This window comes from Mus caroli, chromosome 15 (genome assembly GCF_900094665.2).
Source record: "Mus caroli chromosome 15, CAROLI_EIJ_v1.1, whole genome shotgun sequence".
Taxonomy (NCBI): Eukaryota; Metazoa; Chordata; class Mammalia; order Rodentia; family Muridae; genus Mus; species Mus caroli.
The window spans coordinates 22,954,569-22,974,066 of record NC_034584.1 but is presented as its reverse complement, the minus strand read 5'-3'; the positions used below and the strand labels follow the sequence as shown (position 1 = coordinate 22,974,066).

Sequence of the window (19,498 nt, the reverse complement as noted above, 5' to 3'; positions counted from 1 at the left end):
CTTCAGCCCTTGGTCCTCTGTATTGGCTGTTCACGAATACTGCAGAAGGCATTCAGGCAATCAGTATACAGTATGTATAAATGGAAGTTAAGTTGTACAGGACTTCAGGAGTAGTATACTCCAAAGCAACAAAAGAAAACCGAGATAAGTTCAAAAGATTCCTTGATCCCTTAACAATCCCACGGCACAGCTGCTGGGTTAGTTGGCTTGTTTTTCCTTGCCTTTAGCCATTAGTAAGTGGTTAAACTGTCAGCCTTAGATTGTACAGTATGTCCTTTGGCTTTTACAGCATGTACCCCTTCCCTCATGCTTTCTGAAAATTGTCTTTCCACATGGGGGCTTGGTAAAGCTAGGATATGTTGTTTCCTTAAGAATGTACACCCAGACTCCTGGGAGGCAGAGGCAGGCAAATCTCTGTGAAGTCTAGGTCGGCCTGGTCTACACAGTGAGTTCCAGGCCACTTTGTGCTTCATAGTTAGACTCTGCTAAGAAGAGGAAGAGGAGTAAGAGGAGGAGGGGGGGAGAGGAGGAAGGAGAGGGAGAGGAGGAAGAAGAGGAAGAGGAGGAAGAGCATGTATATCCAGACACCAACATCTCAGTGTTGTCCACTCTCAGACACAGCTGTGTCCTCTGTACTTATACAGACTTGATGGGGCTCAGGAGAGGCCCTCATAATATGGCCAAGTCAGCTGTATCAGTACAGTGTAATTAGGAAAGACATTTCTAGAGAAAATATACTAATTCAATGATGGACGGGGCAATGGCATCGGCAGAGCTGACTTGAAGTTTTAAGGATGAGTTGGCGATTCTATAGCAAGAGAATAGCACCGGCTGGAGGTACAGCTCCCAGAGAGAGTTCGCCTAGCATGTGCAGTGCTCTAGGTCCAAGTCCTAGAGACATGCAATGCCTGCCGGGTGGCATGGTCTGACAGAAGGTCTGGGATCCTAGCACTTGGGAGATGGAGCAATCCCATAGGGCAAGCTGTTTAGGTACAGTAGCTGAATCATCAGGACCCAGGGTAAATGAGAGACCCTGACTCAGTTAATAAAACAGAAAGGGGTCCAAGAAGGGGATATTTATACACACAAATATTATTCCAATTTAAGCTGTCCCGTTGATCACGTCTGTGGACCTGAGAAGCAATGTAAATACAATGTAATACAATGTAAATTCCTAGAGTCCATGGTCTTGAACAACAGTCATGAATTAAGACAGCCAGGCATCACACTGTGGGATACAGGATTCTTTCCTGTAAGACCACAATCTCCCTCTTTGGGAGCACACCCACTCACCCGAGAAGGAGAGAGCAGGGGCTCTTCCCCATCCCCACTCCCTGCTTACCGTCAGCGACAGCGCCATGCAGACAAAGGTGAACTTCTTGATGTGGGCCGAGGTGACCGTGTTGCTTGTGTTCGCCAGTTTATTGCTGGGGTTATTCTGGGGGAAAGAGAAGGACAGTGGTGACAAGGCGGACTTATCCTCAGCTGAGCCCCCAGATCACAAAGAACACCTTGTTTTATTTGACACGCCTTGAGTACTGATTTCAAGTGACGGCTTGGAAGATGGCTGTCACGCTGGGTCTCTGAAGCGGCTGTCGGGCTCCTGCCCAGAAACATTAACCAGAGGGGACTCTGGGCTCTTTCAGTCCTCTGCCCTTGGCACCAGGATGCCACCTCACCCTGAAGGGCCTTGGCTCTGAAGGCCGTTTCCTGACTCATGTGTCCCCTTTTTGGCTCCAGCAGACCCTGTGCCTGGCTACCAGAGTTGGTGTCTCCTTAAATGCCATGGCTCACTGACCTCTGGGGATCCTCTCTCTCTCCCAAAGGAATAAAACTCACCCTGAGCTCGTACAGGCTGCTCTGTACCCCAGAGCATTATTCCCACCTGCACCCCAAACAGGCTCCCACATCCAGGCCTTTGTCCCCCCCCCCCCCCCACGGTTGGATTTTCAGGTTTTCAGAATACACCTCTTCTGGATGCACATCCCCTTCCCAGCCAATCTGCTTTTGAAAGTCTCTCTAACCTCTGACTTAGATAGCTTCTTGGTCTCCCTACTGATGGTAGGAGCTGCCTGGGTAGACAATATGTCCACAGACCTCTGTGATTAAATACCGTATGTCTGGCCCACTCTCTAGCCCAGAGATGCAGTTATGCAGAACAGAATATCAAGGGGCGTTGGCTACACTGAGCTGTAAGAAAAGCCTGTGAGCAGGTGATTCATGTATCCCCTCACATGACACCAAGAATCATAGTGAGGGGGGAAACCTGCTGCCAACCAGGCTCTAAGAGGAGCTTTACATGGAGAAAATCAGAGAAGCACCCTGCTCCATCATAGATCAAGTTAGCTCCAGAGCCAAGGAATGGAAGCTATCCATGACACCTGGCTCCACAGCAGTTGAATGAGGGGAAGGGGTGGTGGTGTTGGTGGTGAGGCAACCTCACTCTAACACACTTAGCCCATGTGCCGGCTGGTGTGAGAACTCTTCATGCATATGAGAACAACACATCCACGTCTCTGCAGACGTAGCTGAAGTGAGCTGGCACAGCAGTACCTGACAAGAGTTTCATTTTACTTGCCTGATGAGCTCTTTGAGAGGCAACAGCAAAAAAAAAAAAAAAAAAAAAAAAAAAAAGAGAGAGAGATGTTGCACACATGGTTCATATTTAGCCAGAACCACTACAAGGCATGTGAAACATTTTACATCTCTTCCTCTGGAGCCCACAGAGAGGTCGAAAACTACAGTAGTCAAGACAGGGAAGGTTGGGCCACACAGAGAGCTCTGAGGTACTGGAAGCCAGATGGCCTTCCCAACCGTGGCTTGTGACTGCTCTCTGGAATGTGTCGCAACAATGGGTGAGGTTTTAAAAGGATCCCGAGTAACTTCAGTTTCTGGCCAGAGGTAGGCTCATTAAGAAAAAAAAAATCATAGCTTGTAACCTGTGATTAAGGGTAAGACAATGTTTGTATTGGGTGTTCTTGCTAAAGACACACAGGGTGGTATTGTTAAGTTCTATTATTATAAGGTAGCCAAAACCAACTTCAGATGGGACGGTCCCAGCCAACAGCTCACCATTTCAGTGCCTGTAAGTTTGTCTGTAAGTTGCATTAAACAATCTTACCTACTAAAGGGAGAACAGAAATTTAGCAAAGACGGACGGCTGAGTGGGTTTTCTAGGACTCACTACACACGTGTTCCTTGAAATGAAAGCGGTGATCCTATCTATAGATTGTATTAACTCCCTAACACAAGGTCTACCTCTGAAAGCAACTTGGACCCTCATAGTCTCAGGGGTCTGCGTGAATCAACCAAAACCACTCCCCAGGAGAAGAGCTCTCCATGTGTGTGCTGCATCCAGATGTGTGTAACTGGTGGTGGGTGGGAACCAACAGACTGCTGAGGGAAGGCCTCAGCAGCACAGTCCTGCGTAAGATCACTAGCCCTTGTTAGGACACCTGGAGGGGTCCTGCAGGTGAGAGGAGAGTCAGAATTTATGATTAGTGTGTGTACCCAAGAAAGGAAGGGGAAGGGGAAAGGAAGAATAGGAGGAGCCTGGGCAGTGTGAAAGAATGCTGTGTGCCTGCTTGCATGCATGTGCGTGTGCATTGCATGAGTGTGATGTGCATGTACGTGTGCACTGAGTGTGCATGTTCAGGTTGGGGGTGGGCTGGCTGACGGTGGTCTTTGTCTACACTTGGGGGATACCCGGGACATAGGGTGTGATGTTGGGATGGAAGCAGTTGGGTACCTCTCTAGGAAGCTGTGCTCTACAAGTCTGGCCTTTGAAAAGGAGGCCTATCCGAAGAAGGCATTGTGAGCGTTCCAAAGTGGGTGTTGTGAGCTCTGGCCTGGCCTAGTTTGCATGACTTCATGGGTCATTTGTGCCCACAAAAAGTTGGAGTGAGGGGTAGGGGGGGATTGTAGGGGGCGGTGCTGATGCTAACCTGTTCCCCAATTGGTTTTTGAGTTGTCAGTAAAGAAAGCTGGGGGCCGATTGCTGGGCAGAAAGTACAGGCAGAACCAGAGAAAAAGGCAGGCACAAGAAAGGAGCATGTCTGCCATGCTCTGGAGGGAGGAGAACACAGTGATCACGTTAGGACTCAGGGGGAGCTGGGGCCTGTGGCCACTGCTATAGTTGGGTAGTCAAGGATGTTTGGCAGGGCCTAGGTGGGACTAGCCACTGAAGTCTAGGGCAGGTGGCAGGAGCAGAGATAAAAACATTATTAAGGGCACACTTTTCCAGGTGGGAGATAGTAGCGCCTAGCAATTGTGCCATAGGGCAAGTTGAAAAGGAACAACCTGTATGCGTATGTGTCTTTTGTCTGATTATTCAAGGGAAGCCGGGTGGAGGCTGGTAGCACCATCACCTCCCAGAGTAAAGGTGGGCAGAGCTTACAACTACACGCAACAGAGGAGAGGGAGCAGGTGCAGTGAGAGTTAAGTAGCAGAGCCCAGCTGCCCATTTTGAGCTGCTGGAGAGCATGGCTGGAGGCCTTTCTCCCTATAGTCACTAGGGGATAAGAGAAAACAGAAGTAGCAACGGCTCTGAGAGACTGCTAGGAAAAATCAGGGCAGAGCTCGCTACAAGTGTCAAGCTGGTCGCTCCTCTTCCACCTTTTTCTTTTAGAACATTATATATAAATAGTATGCTTTGCTAGCTATTTGTTTCAATAAGAGAGGTGTAATCAAGTAGACATGTATTAAATGACAAGCCGGACAGTCCCCACCAAGCCAAAGATGACGTCAGATGATGCCTTCCTCAGAGGGACCATCAGTCACAAAAGGGTGGAGATGCTGGCCACTGAGGGTTCTGGCTAAACTGGAGAGTGGAGGTACGAAGCTGGAGAGAAGAAAGCTCTTAGCACCCACATCTGTAACTCCAACTCCAAGGGGTCTGATGGCCTCTGGCCTCTGAGGGCACCTGTATGTATCTGGTGCACATAGACTCACACAGCACATACATATACATAAATAAATATACCTTTAGAGGTCGCCCAAGCAGGAGATAAGTCCTGCTACACAGTCACTGTGCACATCTCCCTGCTACAGAAAGACAGGCATGTGACCTCATAGGTCAAGCCCCTGCCTCACACGTCCACAACTTGGCCATCTAGAACAGCACCCATAAGATGCGACACAGACTAGACAATAATAAGCCATAGGAACAAAGTCCAACAAGCTTCACTTGGGGGGCTGCTTACTTTCCCTCTTGAAAATGTTCACTAAGAGGACTAATGTGACCTGAGGAAGACCGATTTGGAAAAGCATTGCAGAATGTGCAGCAAAAGAAACCTCACTCTCCTCATTCTCAGAGGAAAGCGCCCTGGGAGACCCCTGTCCATCAAGTGGCAGCATTATGGCGTGTGTTTCTGACATCGTGCCATAGAGGTCTCACCTTGTCAAAAGCAGGGTAGACAGCACGGATTTCTGTCAACCAGCCATATGGCATATGACCCACGGGGTAGGTGGCTGTCAGAATGGCCACTGCCTGTAAGGAAAAAAAACAGACAGCGTCAGTGTGGGCACCAGCAGGAAGTCCTCCAGGATCTTCCAGGGCACGTGACAAGCCTAGAGGTACATCATCAGCCCATGTATTCACTAGTCACTTGACCGTCCGACGCAGAGTGGAAAGGATACCGGGGAGATGATGCCTCACACTACTGTGACGAAGAACAGGCCAGATCCCCTGCTGAAAAAGCCAAGGTTTCAATCCAGCCTCCTCGGACCCCAGAATCTTGGCTCTTTCCATCCAAGCTCCCAAGTCACTCATAATCTTACATGGTGTTCTGCACGTGTGTGCAGTACGCATGTGTGTGTTCACATATGTGTGGGTACATGTGTTGCATGTGTGTGGTGCAGGCCAGGTTGACACTGGGTATCTTCCTCAATTGCTCTCCACCTAACATACTGAGGGAGGGCCTCTCGTTCCTTTGGCTCATCGAGCTAGCCAACTTGTTATAGGATACTGCGTTGGGATTAAAGATGGAAGCTGTTGATGCGGACTCTGGTCCACACTGAGCTATCCCCTCAAGCCCGATATGGGTCCCAAGACAACACTAGGAGCACAGTCGTAGGTCAGCTCCACTTCTCTACCTCCATGCTGCCCCTCAGCATGGCATACGTGCTTGTCAGTGACTCCGTGCCACTGTCCCTCCAATGCAACACATTTAAGGCTGCTTGGTCCGACAGGTCCAACTCAACATTTTTACTCAGTGAAATCAATATATATTTCATACAGGAAAGGCCACTAACAGGCTTCCATGCAAAGGGTTTTCTTCTCCTGCATGAATGAAAAGGAGAAAAAAAAATAATGTCTGGCACCTACAGCTAACCTCTGGCACTTGGTGTTCTAACTCTGTGGAAGGAGAAGCCAGGCTTCACTTGCTTTAGCGAACAGAGCAACTGCACAGTACACAAGAACATGATACAGGCCACAGCTATGTGAGGAAACTTGGCGTGGCGTGGTGTGGTGTGGCGTGGTGTGGTGTGGTGTGGTGTGGTGTGGCATAACATAAGAGAGCATCATGGTTAGGCAGGCCTAGATTCTAACCTCCCCTTTGCTCCTATGTAAGATGGGAACTTAGATGCCCATGTCAGTTTCTCCACAGAAGCAGCACTGGTAATATTAACCACCCAGGGCTGATGGGAAATGACTAAAATGCACATGAGCACCCGAGGCGTAAGCACACAGCACAGCCCCATCAGCTCTGGTCCCCGTGAGCTGAGCTTCTGTGCCATAGCTGGCAATTTGGAAATGCCTAACACAGAATCTGTCCTCGTTTGTTTCATCCACGGGAAGATGGAATTCTAGTGCACAATCAATGTTCCATAGGCTTCACCTGGAAAGTCAGTATTTGACTGACAAAGCTGCCATACTGTAGCAGCCACCCAAGATGACATCTGTGACTCAGATACCAAAGTCCAGGGGCCAGAGAAAGCATTCTGCCTTTGATTTATTACAGGCATCTTCTCCTGGCCAACAGGAGCTCTTCCCAGGACATGGAAACTGGCACTGATGCTCTGGGCTGGGGAGCTGCTGACAGTGCAGTCAAGGCCAGGTGTAAACAAGAGGCCTTAATGAGAAGCCACCAGCCTTCCTAAAGGAACAGAGATGCCAGCTACAGAATTAATTCTCCAGAAGGCAATGGAGGAGGAAACAAGTGAGCTCACTCCATTTGATCCCCCTCTCGCAAAAAGGAATGGATGAGTCAACCTTCTGGCGGAATGGCAGCCAGTTTCCAGACCCACTTCCAGAGCTTTGAGTGAATACACACAGGAGACCCTCGTCAGGAGGGATTGATTGTCAAAGAGCCCAAAGGTGGCATGGCCCAGGGACAGAGCAGGTGAGGCTAGCCTGGGTCACTGCGGAATCTCTGGGCACTGTTAGAATTCCTACAGGCTTGTCCTGTCATCCTTTGCAGCAACAGTGAAATAGCTGCATGCTGACAGCATGGAGAGCTGGAAGGGCCACTGGAAGCAGGTCAGGGAGCTAGAATGTCCTCACCATCCCAGCCTCTAGCAGGTTCTGTCCTGTCTTCCCCCTTCTACGCCTCAGTTCCTCATGTGCTAAATGAGAAGGATGAAGACACTGTCTCCATAGTCACAGAAATGGAAAATTTCAAGTCACCCAATCATGGCTTCCTTTGTCATTGTGTCATATGATTTAGAGTTGCCTGAGCCCTTGCCATGAACTGGAAAGGAATAGGTATTTTTCTATCTCCCCCGACATGTGCCCATGTGCTCACAGAGTTCCCTACCTCTGTAGCAGCAGAGCTGCCACCAAGGTCCCGGGACACGAAGAGATTGACAATGGGCCGACTGATTCGCTGCGTGGCCAGGATCAGAGCCAGGGGCCACCAGAAGCTCAGCATCTTTCTTATGGTTGCATCACCCTGTTTTGGGAAACAGAGGTCAAAGCTTGTTAGGTTCCAGAAGTAGAACAGAAAACAGCCTAAAAACCAAAGCCTGTCCTTCATATGCCAATCAATAGCAACTCCATTACGCCCCACAATAACATACAGAAAAGCCGCTGTAGACATGCCAAGTCGAATTAAAATTAAGTGTACAGTCTTATTAGAAATTAATTCAGACAGCTGGTGAGCTACTGTGACATCAAAGCACACAGTAGAGGAAGCCTGGTGGATCCTGACCACTGTTTTCCATATGCAGACCCAGCCTCTCTACAAGGTGGAGCCCAGCTCCAGGGCCCCAGAAAGCAGGTTTCAGATGAGGCTCTGTTTGTGTCATCCCAGTGGCTGGCTTGAAGCCACGTCAGTGGGAGGTAGCTCTGAGAAATAAAAAGCTATTATAATCTAGCTTGGAATCAGTCAATATATACAAATGTGTCTAATTAATGTAGAACTACTGAGCTCAGCTGCAGAGACTCCCGCCTCCAAACCCTCCACAGGAGCCACACACACTGAGCAGAGGCCTAAGTGGAACAAAAGCACACTGAAGCACAAGGCGGGCCTCAAGATGTCTACAGCCAAGGTGTGCGCTACCTTTCAAGCTCGTCTTCTGTTGCGAAATTTAGGTTTTGTTTCTTAAGAGGGTAAGAGTTACGTCATGAAACCCTCTCAGGCAATTTGATTTCTTTCCCTTTGCTGGAGGCAGAAGATGAAGGGAGGGGATGGGGGGGGGGGGAAGAGAGAGAGAGAGAGAGGCATAAAGAGATAGAGACAGAGAGACAGAGAGACACAAAGAGATACATAGATAGAGACACAGAGACAGAGAGACACAAAGAGATAGACAGAGAGACAGAGAGATAAACAGAGACAGAGATACAGAGAGATAGATAGACACAGAGAAAGAGAGACAGGGTGATAAACAGAGACAGAGAGAGACTGAGACAGAGACAGAGATAGAGAGATTAGTCCTATCAAGATAACTGTGGCTGGCCAAGTGGTAGAAATAACCAGGTAGGATTTCAATAACACCTTGACCTAGAATGAGGTACACAGTCAACGCAATTACTGTTGTGACATCATGAAAGCATTGTCTGGTTAAGCTGGGGACTGGGGGTGGCATGTGGTCAGGGTTAGACATGACCCTTCCTGCCTGCCTTAGAGCTAGGTGGTAGGAGAAGTATGCGTGCACACAACTGCACATGACTCGAGATGGGAAAGCTCGGGCACTCCCAACTTGACTCTTAAGTGACATTTAAGGCCCGAACTTCTCCAAGGAGGCTTCCTAGACCACACCGCCAGAAAGGGAGGCCATTAGGTTCTTTGCAGTGTAGATCCTGTTTTGGACTCATTTAGGTCTGTCCGTCCCCCCACCCACCCCACCCTTACCCCTGGAATTGTTGCTCCTGTGTTGGCCTTACTTGCTTATTGAGTTAGAGGCCATGTCTTACGACTTCCCGACACCCTATAGTACCTCAAGCTCTGCCCAGTCCCTAGGACATGCTCAATTAAGAAATTGGGGCTGGCTGGTGTAGAGAATATAAACAGAGCCTGGGGCTATAATGCTAAAACAATAAGACCCAAGCACAAAGGTCCCATAAGCTCTAAAACCTTCTGGACCGTGAAAGAGATTACCACAGAGAGTACATGGAGGTACGAGTACTGTGCTAAAGCTGTTTCAAACTTGAGGCCATATCTTAAGATTTCCTGTCACGGGGTAGTGCCTGAAGCTCTGTTCGAAAGCTCTTGAGCTGACACGACAAACTGTCTCTTCCTTTAGCAAGGAGGAAGCGAGGTGGTCACTTCTAGGGTCATCCTGGCCCCGAGTTCATGCTGCTCTGACTGCTTTCCCCTCAGAAAACTCCTAGCACGAGATCTTTAGGCTTATCACCCTAGGTTCTCATGTCCTATTCTCTGGGTCTTGGTGAGACTGTGGGTGAGCAGGTAAAGACTGCCCTGGGGGTTAGGCAGAGAGGGATGAGGGATAGGGAGAGTCAGAATGACCAACACTTGATACACACAAGACGACAATTGCACAGCGAGTCCTGCCCCTTTGTGCATACAACGAGCATGAGTTAACAGTCCAGAAAGTCAAAAGGTGCACGCACCCCCAGCTCTGGGCCGCTCCTGTCGGGGATAATGTCGTGGATGTTCCTGTAGTAGCCCAGGCACAGTGTGGTGCAGCGCACAAGCGCACCCATGTACAGAGACAGGATGGGGATGAGCAGCGGTTCTCGGCATTCCAGGTGACTGTGAAGCAAAATGGCTACGAAAACAACCTGCGAGAGAGCAAAGAGGGCAGGTCAGCAGAGTGAAGGCACGAGGTTCTCAGAGGTCAGGCCACCTTGCACCCAGAAACTGATGCAGAGAGCTGACTTGATTCTGGTCTCCTGGGACCCAGATGCAAAGCCCCCGGGGTTGACTGGGGATCACAGCAATGGTTCTGTTAAATCCACCATTGAGAGTCTTTTAAGGCAATGGCACTTCTAGTTAAGATTTCTTACCAACTAAGAAATACCTAGAAACTTTGGCCTCTTAGCTTCCTCCCCAGTGGCCACCGGAGGCTTTTTCCACACCAGAGGAAAAACCCAAGGCAGTCAGTGATACACAAGGGGGGATGGGCAGGAACAATTATAGGATAAACACCCTAAAATGCCGTTGCAAACACCACTGGGAACGACGATGGAACAACCTGAATTAAAAGATACATAAACTACTAAGCAGGGAAAGGTATTAACGTATTAACTACATGCGACTACAATGCCCGCTTGTGGATCCAGTCAGAGCCCTGGATGTCCTGTACTTGGAAGTAGCAGGCTTCATATTTACCAAACACAAAACTCCAAACCACAGTGGTGATGATATTCAGAGGTTGAAAACGGGTTGTGCGGTTGGTAGAAGTAAGTGACCGTAGTCAGGAGAGACTGAAGTCATGATGAAGTGTAAATCTCTCTCTTGGATGGCTCCGTCCCGAAAACGGAGTTTACAGTGCATCCTGCAGACGCCAGAAATGTGGCCAACTTCAACACTGCGTCCTCAGAACATAGAGGACAGAGGAGCTCCATGGATGCTCGGCTATGAGCAGGCAGCCGAGAGCATGGGCGACTTGGGCAGACACAAGCTGGGGAGGTGTTCACTGACTCATTCACCCAGCGTCACCCACATTTGCCATGCCAAGAGGACATGCTGGGGCGTGCTGGAAGTAAGGACCCCCATGGTGTCCCCATGCTGCTTTGAGATGGACCAAAGGCAGTGAGCTGAAAGATGTGAAGACCAGCAGGCGGAAGCCTTGCTGGGGCACAGTGAATGGATGCCTAACTACTTGCTTTGCTAACTAGACAGGCCTCCCTCGGATGCCCTTTTATGCATGCTTCAAGTAGGCTATCCATAGCAAGCTCTCCATTTTTGCCATCCACATAAAGTGCTCTGTAAACCCTAGTGGTGGTGTGTAGAACCTGAAACCTGGTTGCATGGAGGGAGAATACAGAACTCAGCATGTCCTCCAATCCTTAGCTGTCAGAACAGAAACCTGAGGAGCAGGGCTGTGGAGGAGGGCCTGGACCAGAGGGAGAGATGCATCAGAGAGGAGTAAGTGTGTGTGGGTGACTAGAGAGCAGCAGCCCCATGCACCACAAGGGTGACAGGTGGATGTGGTCCAGTGGAGCTCCCAAGGCCAAGGTGAAGCTGTTGTCAGCCTCCCTCTGAAACTGTAACAGACTGAAGCACACAGCCCAGCACCAGCCTCAAGCCTTATCTCTTCATGGCAGACCACACCATTTACCAACTCAAAGTAACACCTGTGCACTCTGCATTCTAGTCCCGAACCACACTTCCGCATCGGACATGGCCACCAAAAGCGTGTCCCATTATGCTCGGGAGCAACCAGCTGTGTTAATGGTGAGGATGCTTTTCCCAGTGAAATCGTGTTCTGGCCCCAGGCTAGCCCCTGTACTCAGTGAAAGAGAGAGAGAGAGAATGAGAGAGAGAGAGAGAGAGAGAGAGAGAGAGAGAGAGAGAGAGAGAGAGTGAGTCAGCCCCAGAGTGACTTCACGGAGCTGACAGGGAGGGGAAGGCAGACCTGTGCAGGAGACATGCTGAAAAGGAAGTAGGGAAAAATGGAGGCAGTGAGGGGAAACAGTCCTTCCAAGAAGTGACTGTGTGATAATAAAGAGAAAGACAGAATGCAGCTCAAGAGATACACGGGGCTCCAGAGAAAGCTGCTTGCTGCCCTTGTGTTTTCTGGGTATGTGGATGTGCCCAGATAATCATCCAAGGGATCAGAGGGTCACTGAAAACTAATTAATAACGCTTTGGAGAAAGCACCTGAGGTGCGGGTAGAGAGGGCAGCCTTGAAAGACCTCACCTCTCCGAATGAGGGGACACGGAGGCTGGAAGTTTAAGTTTGCGGGGCAGCAGCCACAAGAAAAGAATGTGGTCACTTCAGTTTCCTCTGTGAAGTGGGAACTGAGGTCATCCCATGGGAAGTGTACCACAGCTCCCCAGGGTCAGCTCAAGTCACCAAGCCCGTACACTTTGCAGCCAGAGCAGGTACAAGGGTCACACAAGGTTAGGGTGTTGCCAAAGGCTGTCCTGAAAGCCAGCTATGCTGACAGGATTCTCAGGTGGCCTTAGAAGGCAAGAGTGGGCTTCGACAGAGGGTGGGGGGTGGGGGGTACCAGGAAGGACAAACTGCTTCAGGAGAACTCTTAACTTCGATGCTGAATGAGCAAAGAAAACCTGGGTCGTCATGGAATAAAACAAACCAGTAGCATTTTCATCAAGTCCCTGGCATTGTCACTGACTGGGACAGCTGGCACGAGAGTCCCGTGTGGAGGTGGAGAGCAGGTCACGTGCCTCAACTTGTACGATTGGGTGGACCCATCGACTCTGGGGCAATTTTTTTTTTTTTTAATATTGGGAGTTGCTACTAGAGTTCTTAGTATTATTAAGCAATTTTCTCACTGATTTATTTTCTCACTCATTCACTCGTACTATGAAGGTTCCTGGGAAAAGCTGTTCCTTCCATCGAAGCTTCTGCAAGTCTGACTGGTCAATTAGGTATGGAGAAGATGAACTATCACAGACCCAGGGCCTAATTACAGTTTATCCGGGGCTACCTTTAGCCTTGTAAATAGCCATCCCGTGTCCGCCTCTGTCTGGTCCTGATGTCCTGACACTAACAGATAAAACCATTTGGAATGTATTAAAACAAACACACACAACACCCTGTTTCCACTAACTAGGGCATCAATGGCTTGTAGCTGAGTTCCCCTGCTCCGCTTTGCTGCTACCTGACTGCACACCTGTTCCCACCAATGCATTTAGAAAGCATCTTGGTTTATGATCTTCTCTGTTCTGTTACTATAAAAACATCTTCAAACTAGTACCACACCCGGCATGGAATTTAGGGTAACCTAAATCTGTATTCCTCGGCCATGGTGGCCCACATTTAGCTTCAGAATAAACTATCTCTAGCCCTTTGGGGATGAGAGTTGTGTTTTTGCATTGGCAGCGGCAAGGTAGATAGTTCAAAGTGCTTTGCATTCGGCCTGTTTACAAACGATCAGATTACTTTCCAGGGACATTTTCTGGTAATGAGCCGAGATAAGCATGTTGGGGTGGGGACTGGGGATGGGGGGCAGAAGAGAAGACTTACGAATGAAAATTATATTTATTCTCCCAAACAAACTGTGGCAGGAACTCAAACAACAAGGTTTAAAATAACTACCAGGAACAGCCCGGGGCCAGACAGCATCTGGACCTCCTTCCCTTCCCCTAACCAGACTTGTTTCCAATAAGCAGGGGCCAGGACCAGGTTGGAAATGAAGGAGGAAAACGGCTGTAGGCGTGGGGTAAAGTCTTTTCCATAAGCAAGCGTTTTTGTTTTCCTGTTCCTGGATGCTTACTATATTTATCTCAGGCAGAGCTAAATTCCTCTCCCCCACTTTTGGCTTTCTTTTGTCTTTGCGCCTTTGAAATAATACACATCTACACACTCCCGCTGAACGGCTGCTGCTGTTTGAAAGGCGAGCCGTTTCTCTCACTTCAAATTAAATAACGAGTGGGTAAGACGGCTTAGTCCAGCTCTCAGAGGATGCTGAGAGCAACACTGGGACAAATCTCTAATAGCTGTACAGGAAAATTAACAAGATATATCAAAGAATGATGCTAGCTGGTGTTCAGGTGCACACCCCCACATATGTTAGCAAGGATTATTTTCAATTACTTTTCCTAGTGATCTATGGAGTAAATGCAATTAATTTGGAAATTTAATTCTCCGTCTTTAGGGAGGCAGACCTAGCAGTTTAACCAGATGATTTCCAAGCAGTGGCTTATAGGTGGGGTGTACGGCCGAGAGGAATGCAGGCACTGCCTTCCAGTAGGCGGAATGGGGGATGAGATGATAGCCTAACCCTCCCTCCAGACACACATTATTCTCAAGCCCCACGCCACCTGCACAGCTGAGCTGTGCTCATACTGATACATTGTAGGGGTGGCATCTTCTTCCCAGAGATGTAAGAAGGGGAATGGGAAGCCAGGGCTAGTGTCCGCCCTGAGGGCTGGGACAGTGAAGGGTAACAGGAGCCTTCCTCTCAGACAATGTGGTCAGACAGTGGAATCAACTTCCGGCTTCATTTTAAAGAAAGTGCACATGCTGGCTAGTTTTATGTCAACCTCAACACAAGCTAAAGTCATCTGAGAAGAGGGAACGTCAATTAAGAAAATCCCTCCATAACATCTGGTCTGCAGGCAAGCCTACAGAGCATTTTCTTGGTGTTTGATGGGGGAGGGCCTAGCTTATTGTGAAGGGTACCACCCCTGGGCTGATGGTTCTGAGTTCTACAAGAAAGCAGGCTGAGCAAGCCATGATGAACAAGCCAGTAAGCAGCACCTCTCCATGGCCTCTGCATCAGCTCCTGCCTCCAGATCCTACCCTGAGTTCCTGCCTTGACTTCCTTTGATGATGGGCAAAGATGTGGAAGTGGAAGCCAAATGAACCCTTTTCTCCCCAACTTGCTTAGGTCACTTGCATGGTGTTTCGTCACAGAGAGAGTAGCCCTAACAAGACAGTGGGGAAATGATGTGTGAGAGACAGAACTTCACGGTACCCACACAAGAAGCCATGTTTAAGAATCATCCCAGTGCTTTTGCAGTCTGAGGCAGGAGGCTCAGGGTGTTCAAAGTCAGCCTGTGTGTGTGTGTGTGTGTGTGTGTGTGTGTGTGTGTGTGCCCTCACTTGTATATTCACATGTGGGGGACCAGAGGTTTCTGTAAATATCCTTCTCCTTCACCCTCCATCTTCCATTCTGAGACAGATCTGGCACTGAACCTGGCGCTCGCTGTTTCAGTGAGACTGGCTGGCGAGCAAGGCCCTGGGATCCTCCTGTCTCTACACCCACAGTGCTAGGATTACAGACAAACCTGCTTACACATTGTACCCAGGACTGGCGTTCTATACTGTGGTCCTCATCCTTGCTCAGCAGGTGCTTTACCCACTGAGCCATCTCACCAGCACCCTTACCAATCACTGCACGTCCTCACACCTCGGAATCGATGGTTCAGATCTTACAGACATAACTTAGATCCGAGCAACTCCATCCTAGTGAGACTGGACATACTCTGATCACACCACATTGCCTTCCCTCGCTCACCAAGCAACCACGGGAATCCATATGGGATGTGAGCTGAGTGCTGGGAAGCACCCCACAGACGCAACTGTAAACATGATTCCACACCTCAGTTCCATCCAGCCACTCTGAGAAGCTGGGACAGACACACAGACCATAGTTACCTGAGCTATGACATCTGAGATTGAGGCACATCCCACCAGGAAACTGTATTTGTGTTTTAAGAGAATGCCAGCATGAGTCCACGCCTGCCGGAAAAAAAGAGAATTTTCAGTGAGACACAGCTGGGATTATGGTGTTTCTGGCATTACGGCTTACCAGGTATTCCTAAAATACACTCCACCCCTTAGGGTCATAGCAGTGGGTTTGCCAAGCCTTTTGCTGATATAAGTAACTTCATCTGGTGGCTAGCTTCATGCTAGATCAGAGTAGATGATGGCACACACTTATTCAGTAGCACTGATGGGGAGGTAAGCTGACTGGTTGGATTGGGTTGGTCTCTGGGGCTGGAAGCTGACTGACTAACAAGAGGGGAGGACACGAGAGCCCCCGGAGCACCCTTGATCCCTAAATTAGCTCTAGATTAGAGCTAAGGTTCCAAGGTGGTTCTGAGAGACTGACGTCATCAGGTCAAGAGCAGATCAGGGCTCTGAAAGAATGTGGTCTCCTGGATCTGAGCTGGTTTTGTGTGCCTGAGGGAGGCAAGGAGGAAGGCCCTAAAACAGGCAACCTGCAGCTCAGCCAGCAGCAGGTGGGGAGGGTGATGCTCGCTTACAACAGGATTTGTGTAAGAACTTTACGTCTTACCTCAATGGCCAAGTAGACCGACAGATTGCCGGTTAGATTTCTGTCACCTTGACACAAGCTAAGGTTCATCTCAGAGAGAGAGTCTCAAATGAGGAAATAGCTCTATTAGAATATGCTGTAGGCAAGTCTGTGGGGGTGGGGGCGGGAGAATGTTTTGATTGATGACTGATACAGAAGGGTTTGGCTCATTATACAGTTCCACTCCTAGACAGGTTGGCCTAGGTTGTATAAGAAAGTGGGCTGAAGAAGTCACAGGAAATAGGTCAGTAACTAGTGTGCCTTCATAGTCTCAGCTTGTTTCCTGCTTCCAGCTCCTGCCTTGGCTTGCTCAGTGATGGACTACAATCTGGAGTTGTGAGAGGACATTAACCCTTTCCTCCCCGAGCGAGCGGCTTCTGTCCATGATCTCCATCACAGCAACAGAAAGCAAACTAGAACACAGAGACATGTGATGGCGCCTGAGCAGAACAGGATGGACAAATCTCCAGGCCTAGGTTGAGAATTTGTGTAGCAGCGGCTGCCTTTACTCCCTTCTCCAGTTCCGAGGCCCCAACCTGTCAAATGTTTTTGTTTTTTAAATGTAGCTAACATTTGTAATAGCATTTTATAGGTTGTCTTGTTGTCTTAATGGCATCTGGGTGGAAAGCTGCATGACTTCTAGAAAATATCTCCCCAACTGAGTTATTAGGATTGTGCTGCAGGTATATACATGTGCATGTGCACATGTACAGATGTGTGTCTAGGTGAATGAGGGAGAGAGGTTCTTATAAAGGTTCTTATAAAGGCTCATTATTACAAATCTATATCTAAGGATAGGTAGACATATAGGCAGTAGATAGATAGATAGATAGACAGACAGACAGTTAGATAGGCCTAGAAGAATTCAGCTAGATATAGATATCAATAGATTGGTAGATGGATGGATGGATGGATGGATTGGTAAGTAGGTAGGTAGGTAGATAACAAAGCCTAGGATAACTCAGATAGATAGATGGATAGATAGATAGATAGACCGATAGATAGATATGAATGATGGATGGATGGATGGATGGATGGATGGATGGATGGATAAGGTAGATAGATAACCAAATGTCAGGACCAAGGTCTAAACATAAAATTTGTAGTTCTTATACAAAGAATCTGAAGTAAGTCTCTCTATATAGTATTTAAAATATTTTTATGCATGAATCAGTTTCTCACACATGAAATTGGGTGTATGATTTCCCAGATGTGGTACCATTCAGGGAACTTTTGGATTTTTGAGATTTGGGTCCGGGGTTTGGAGTGAGAGATGCTTAACTTGTGCTGAGCTTTAAAAATGCTGTTGTGGCAAATAAAACAGCTGGCAGGGGCCAGAAGGCAAAGCATCTAAGAGTCTGCGACAGCCTTCTATGAAAAGTCATGTGTTCTCAGAATTCACTGGGTAATTACCACTCTCTGTTTAGATCCTCTCTGCCAGGTTTCAGGAAGGACAGAGTGACATCACAGGCTCAGTCTGTCCAGCTCAAGCTTAACCCCTTCAGCATTGAGGCCTGACTGAGCTCCAGGCTCCTGTGCACAAGTGTGAGGACCATATGGTGCCTCTGACCTGTCCTTGGGTTTACCTCTCCATCAGCTCTCAGGGGCAACACAGCTGGCCAAAGTAGCGAGAGGAAACCTCTCACTGTCTGCTGCGCTGCCCACTGGTGGCTCAAGCCTCCCACCAACGGTAATTAACAAAGGATCCAATGGAAGACTTTATTATTAGCTACTACATGTTGTTAACTTTGTATTGTCTCTGTATAGCTACACCAAAATGAATAGAAATAAGCCTCATCTTCACTACCATGGACACAGAATTCATTAAGGTTCTTGGTCTCTATGATAAGACTGGTAAGCTAGTGACGACATGTCCCATCAGGATGTCCAGGAGAAGCACACCGTGAAACCTGTGTGTTCACACCACACAAGTAGCAAGTGTAGCCCCCATCGCCTGGAACTGAAATCAACCATGAAAAAGCATGTGATAACCGAATCAGAATGTTCAATTGTGCTTTCTTGCTGTCTGCTATAACTTGTGGCAAATGTATATATATATCATAAATTGATGAGAGACACTGGCTAACAAGCCCAAGGGTCAGTTGGAACCCACCTACACTGTAGGTAAAACCGATAAACTGCCGCGGGAATGAGCTTAATGGTTCCTCAGGAAAAAAATAAATAAAATTAATTAAAAATTAACATATATATTTATATATATAAACCCCAAAGAACTTAAAGTACGGACTCAAAAGGGTATTTGTACACTTGTATTCATAATTTTAATCACAGTAGCCAAAAATGGAGGCTACAAATGAGTAGATAGGCAAAATGTATCTACACCAGGAAACATTATTCTGCCTTACAAAGGAATGAAACCCTGGCACATTCTGTAACAGAGAGAGAACACTGACAATATCTAAAATGAAATCAGCCAGGCAGGAGAGAACGAACAATGTCTGAGTCCCCCGTGCAGTAACATAGTCACCTTCACAGAAACAGAAAGTAGAACACAGTCTCTGGGATAGAGCGTGGAACGGGAACAGTTGCCGCATGTAGAGAGGCCCTGGAAACTGACTGCGTAGAAACATGAGTGCTCTTCTACTATTGAACCAGACACACCAAAATACTTAGAATAGCGAATTCTATGATAGAGGCACTTGCCGTTAAGAAGGAAAGCCCACAGTTTCCTCCACTTACCATGGCATCCATAAAAGGGAAGGCAGCGAGATACAGGAAGGCCCTTCGTGTTTTGCTCCCCACAGACTCATCCACATGATGCAGCTTGTTGATGATGTAGTACCCTAAGTCACTGTAGGCTGCAGGGACCAAAACAAACGTGGTGTTTAGAAAAAGGAAGTTTACCTGGATTTTGTCTAGAAAACTTAAAATAGGTTTAAATGTCTTATCTGCCTTGTTGTAGAAAAGTCAGAAAAGCTGTAAGAGAATCATGTACAATCTCATTCATCTACTGGGGGTGGGCGTGGCTTACAGTGACCCGGTACTTTTATTAGTGTGTGAGGTAAGCATGTGAGTTTCACCACGCAGAGGAGGTCAGACTATACGCTCCCTCTAAACCTCAGCTATCCCTGAATATCGAAAGATGTTTAGTGAGCTGGTTTTCCTCTGGATCTGCTAAGT

General features: G+C 48.1%; 1 protein-coding gene across 1 annotated transcript in view; it reads right to left on the bottom strand.

The window, feature by feature from the left end:
* Ankh (ANKH inorganic pyrophosphate transport regulator) overlaps positions 1–19,498 on the bottom strand; it is a 127,134-nt gene that overhangs the window by 21,998 nt on the left and 85,638 nt on the right. Inside the window, exons 3-8 of the mRNA XM_021183678.2 lie at positions 19,058–19,176; positions 15,697–15,780; positions 10,013–10,183; positions 7,758–7,892; positions 5,396–5,488; positions 1,343–1,438 (exon numbers count right to left, since the gene is read on the bottom strand). Coding sequence (XP_021039337.1) covers positions 1,343–1,438; positions 5,396–5,488; positions 7,758–7,892; positions 10,013–10,183; positions 15,697–15,780; positions 19,058–19,176 — 698 coding nt within the window. The remainder of the gene's footprint in view (positions 1–1,342; positions 1,439–5,395; positions 5,489–7,757; positions 7,893–10,012; positions 10,184–15,696; positions 15,781–19,057; positions 19,177–19,498) is intronic.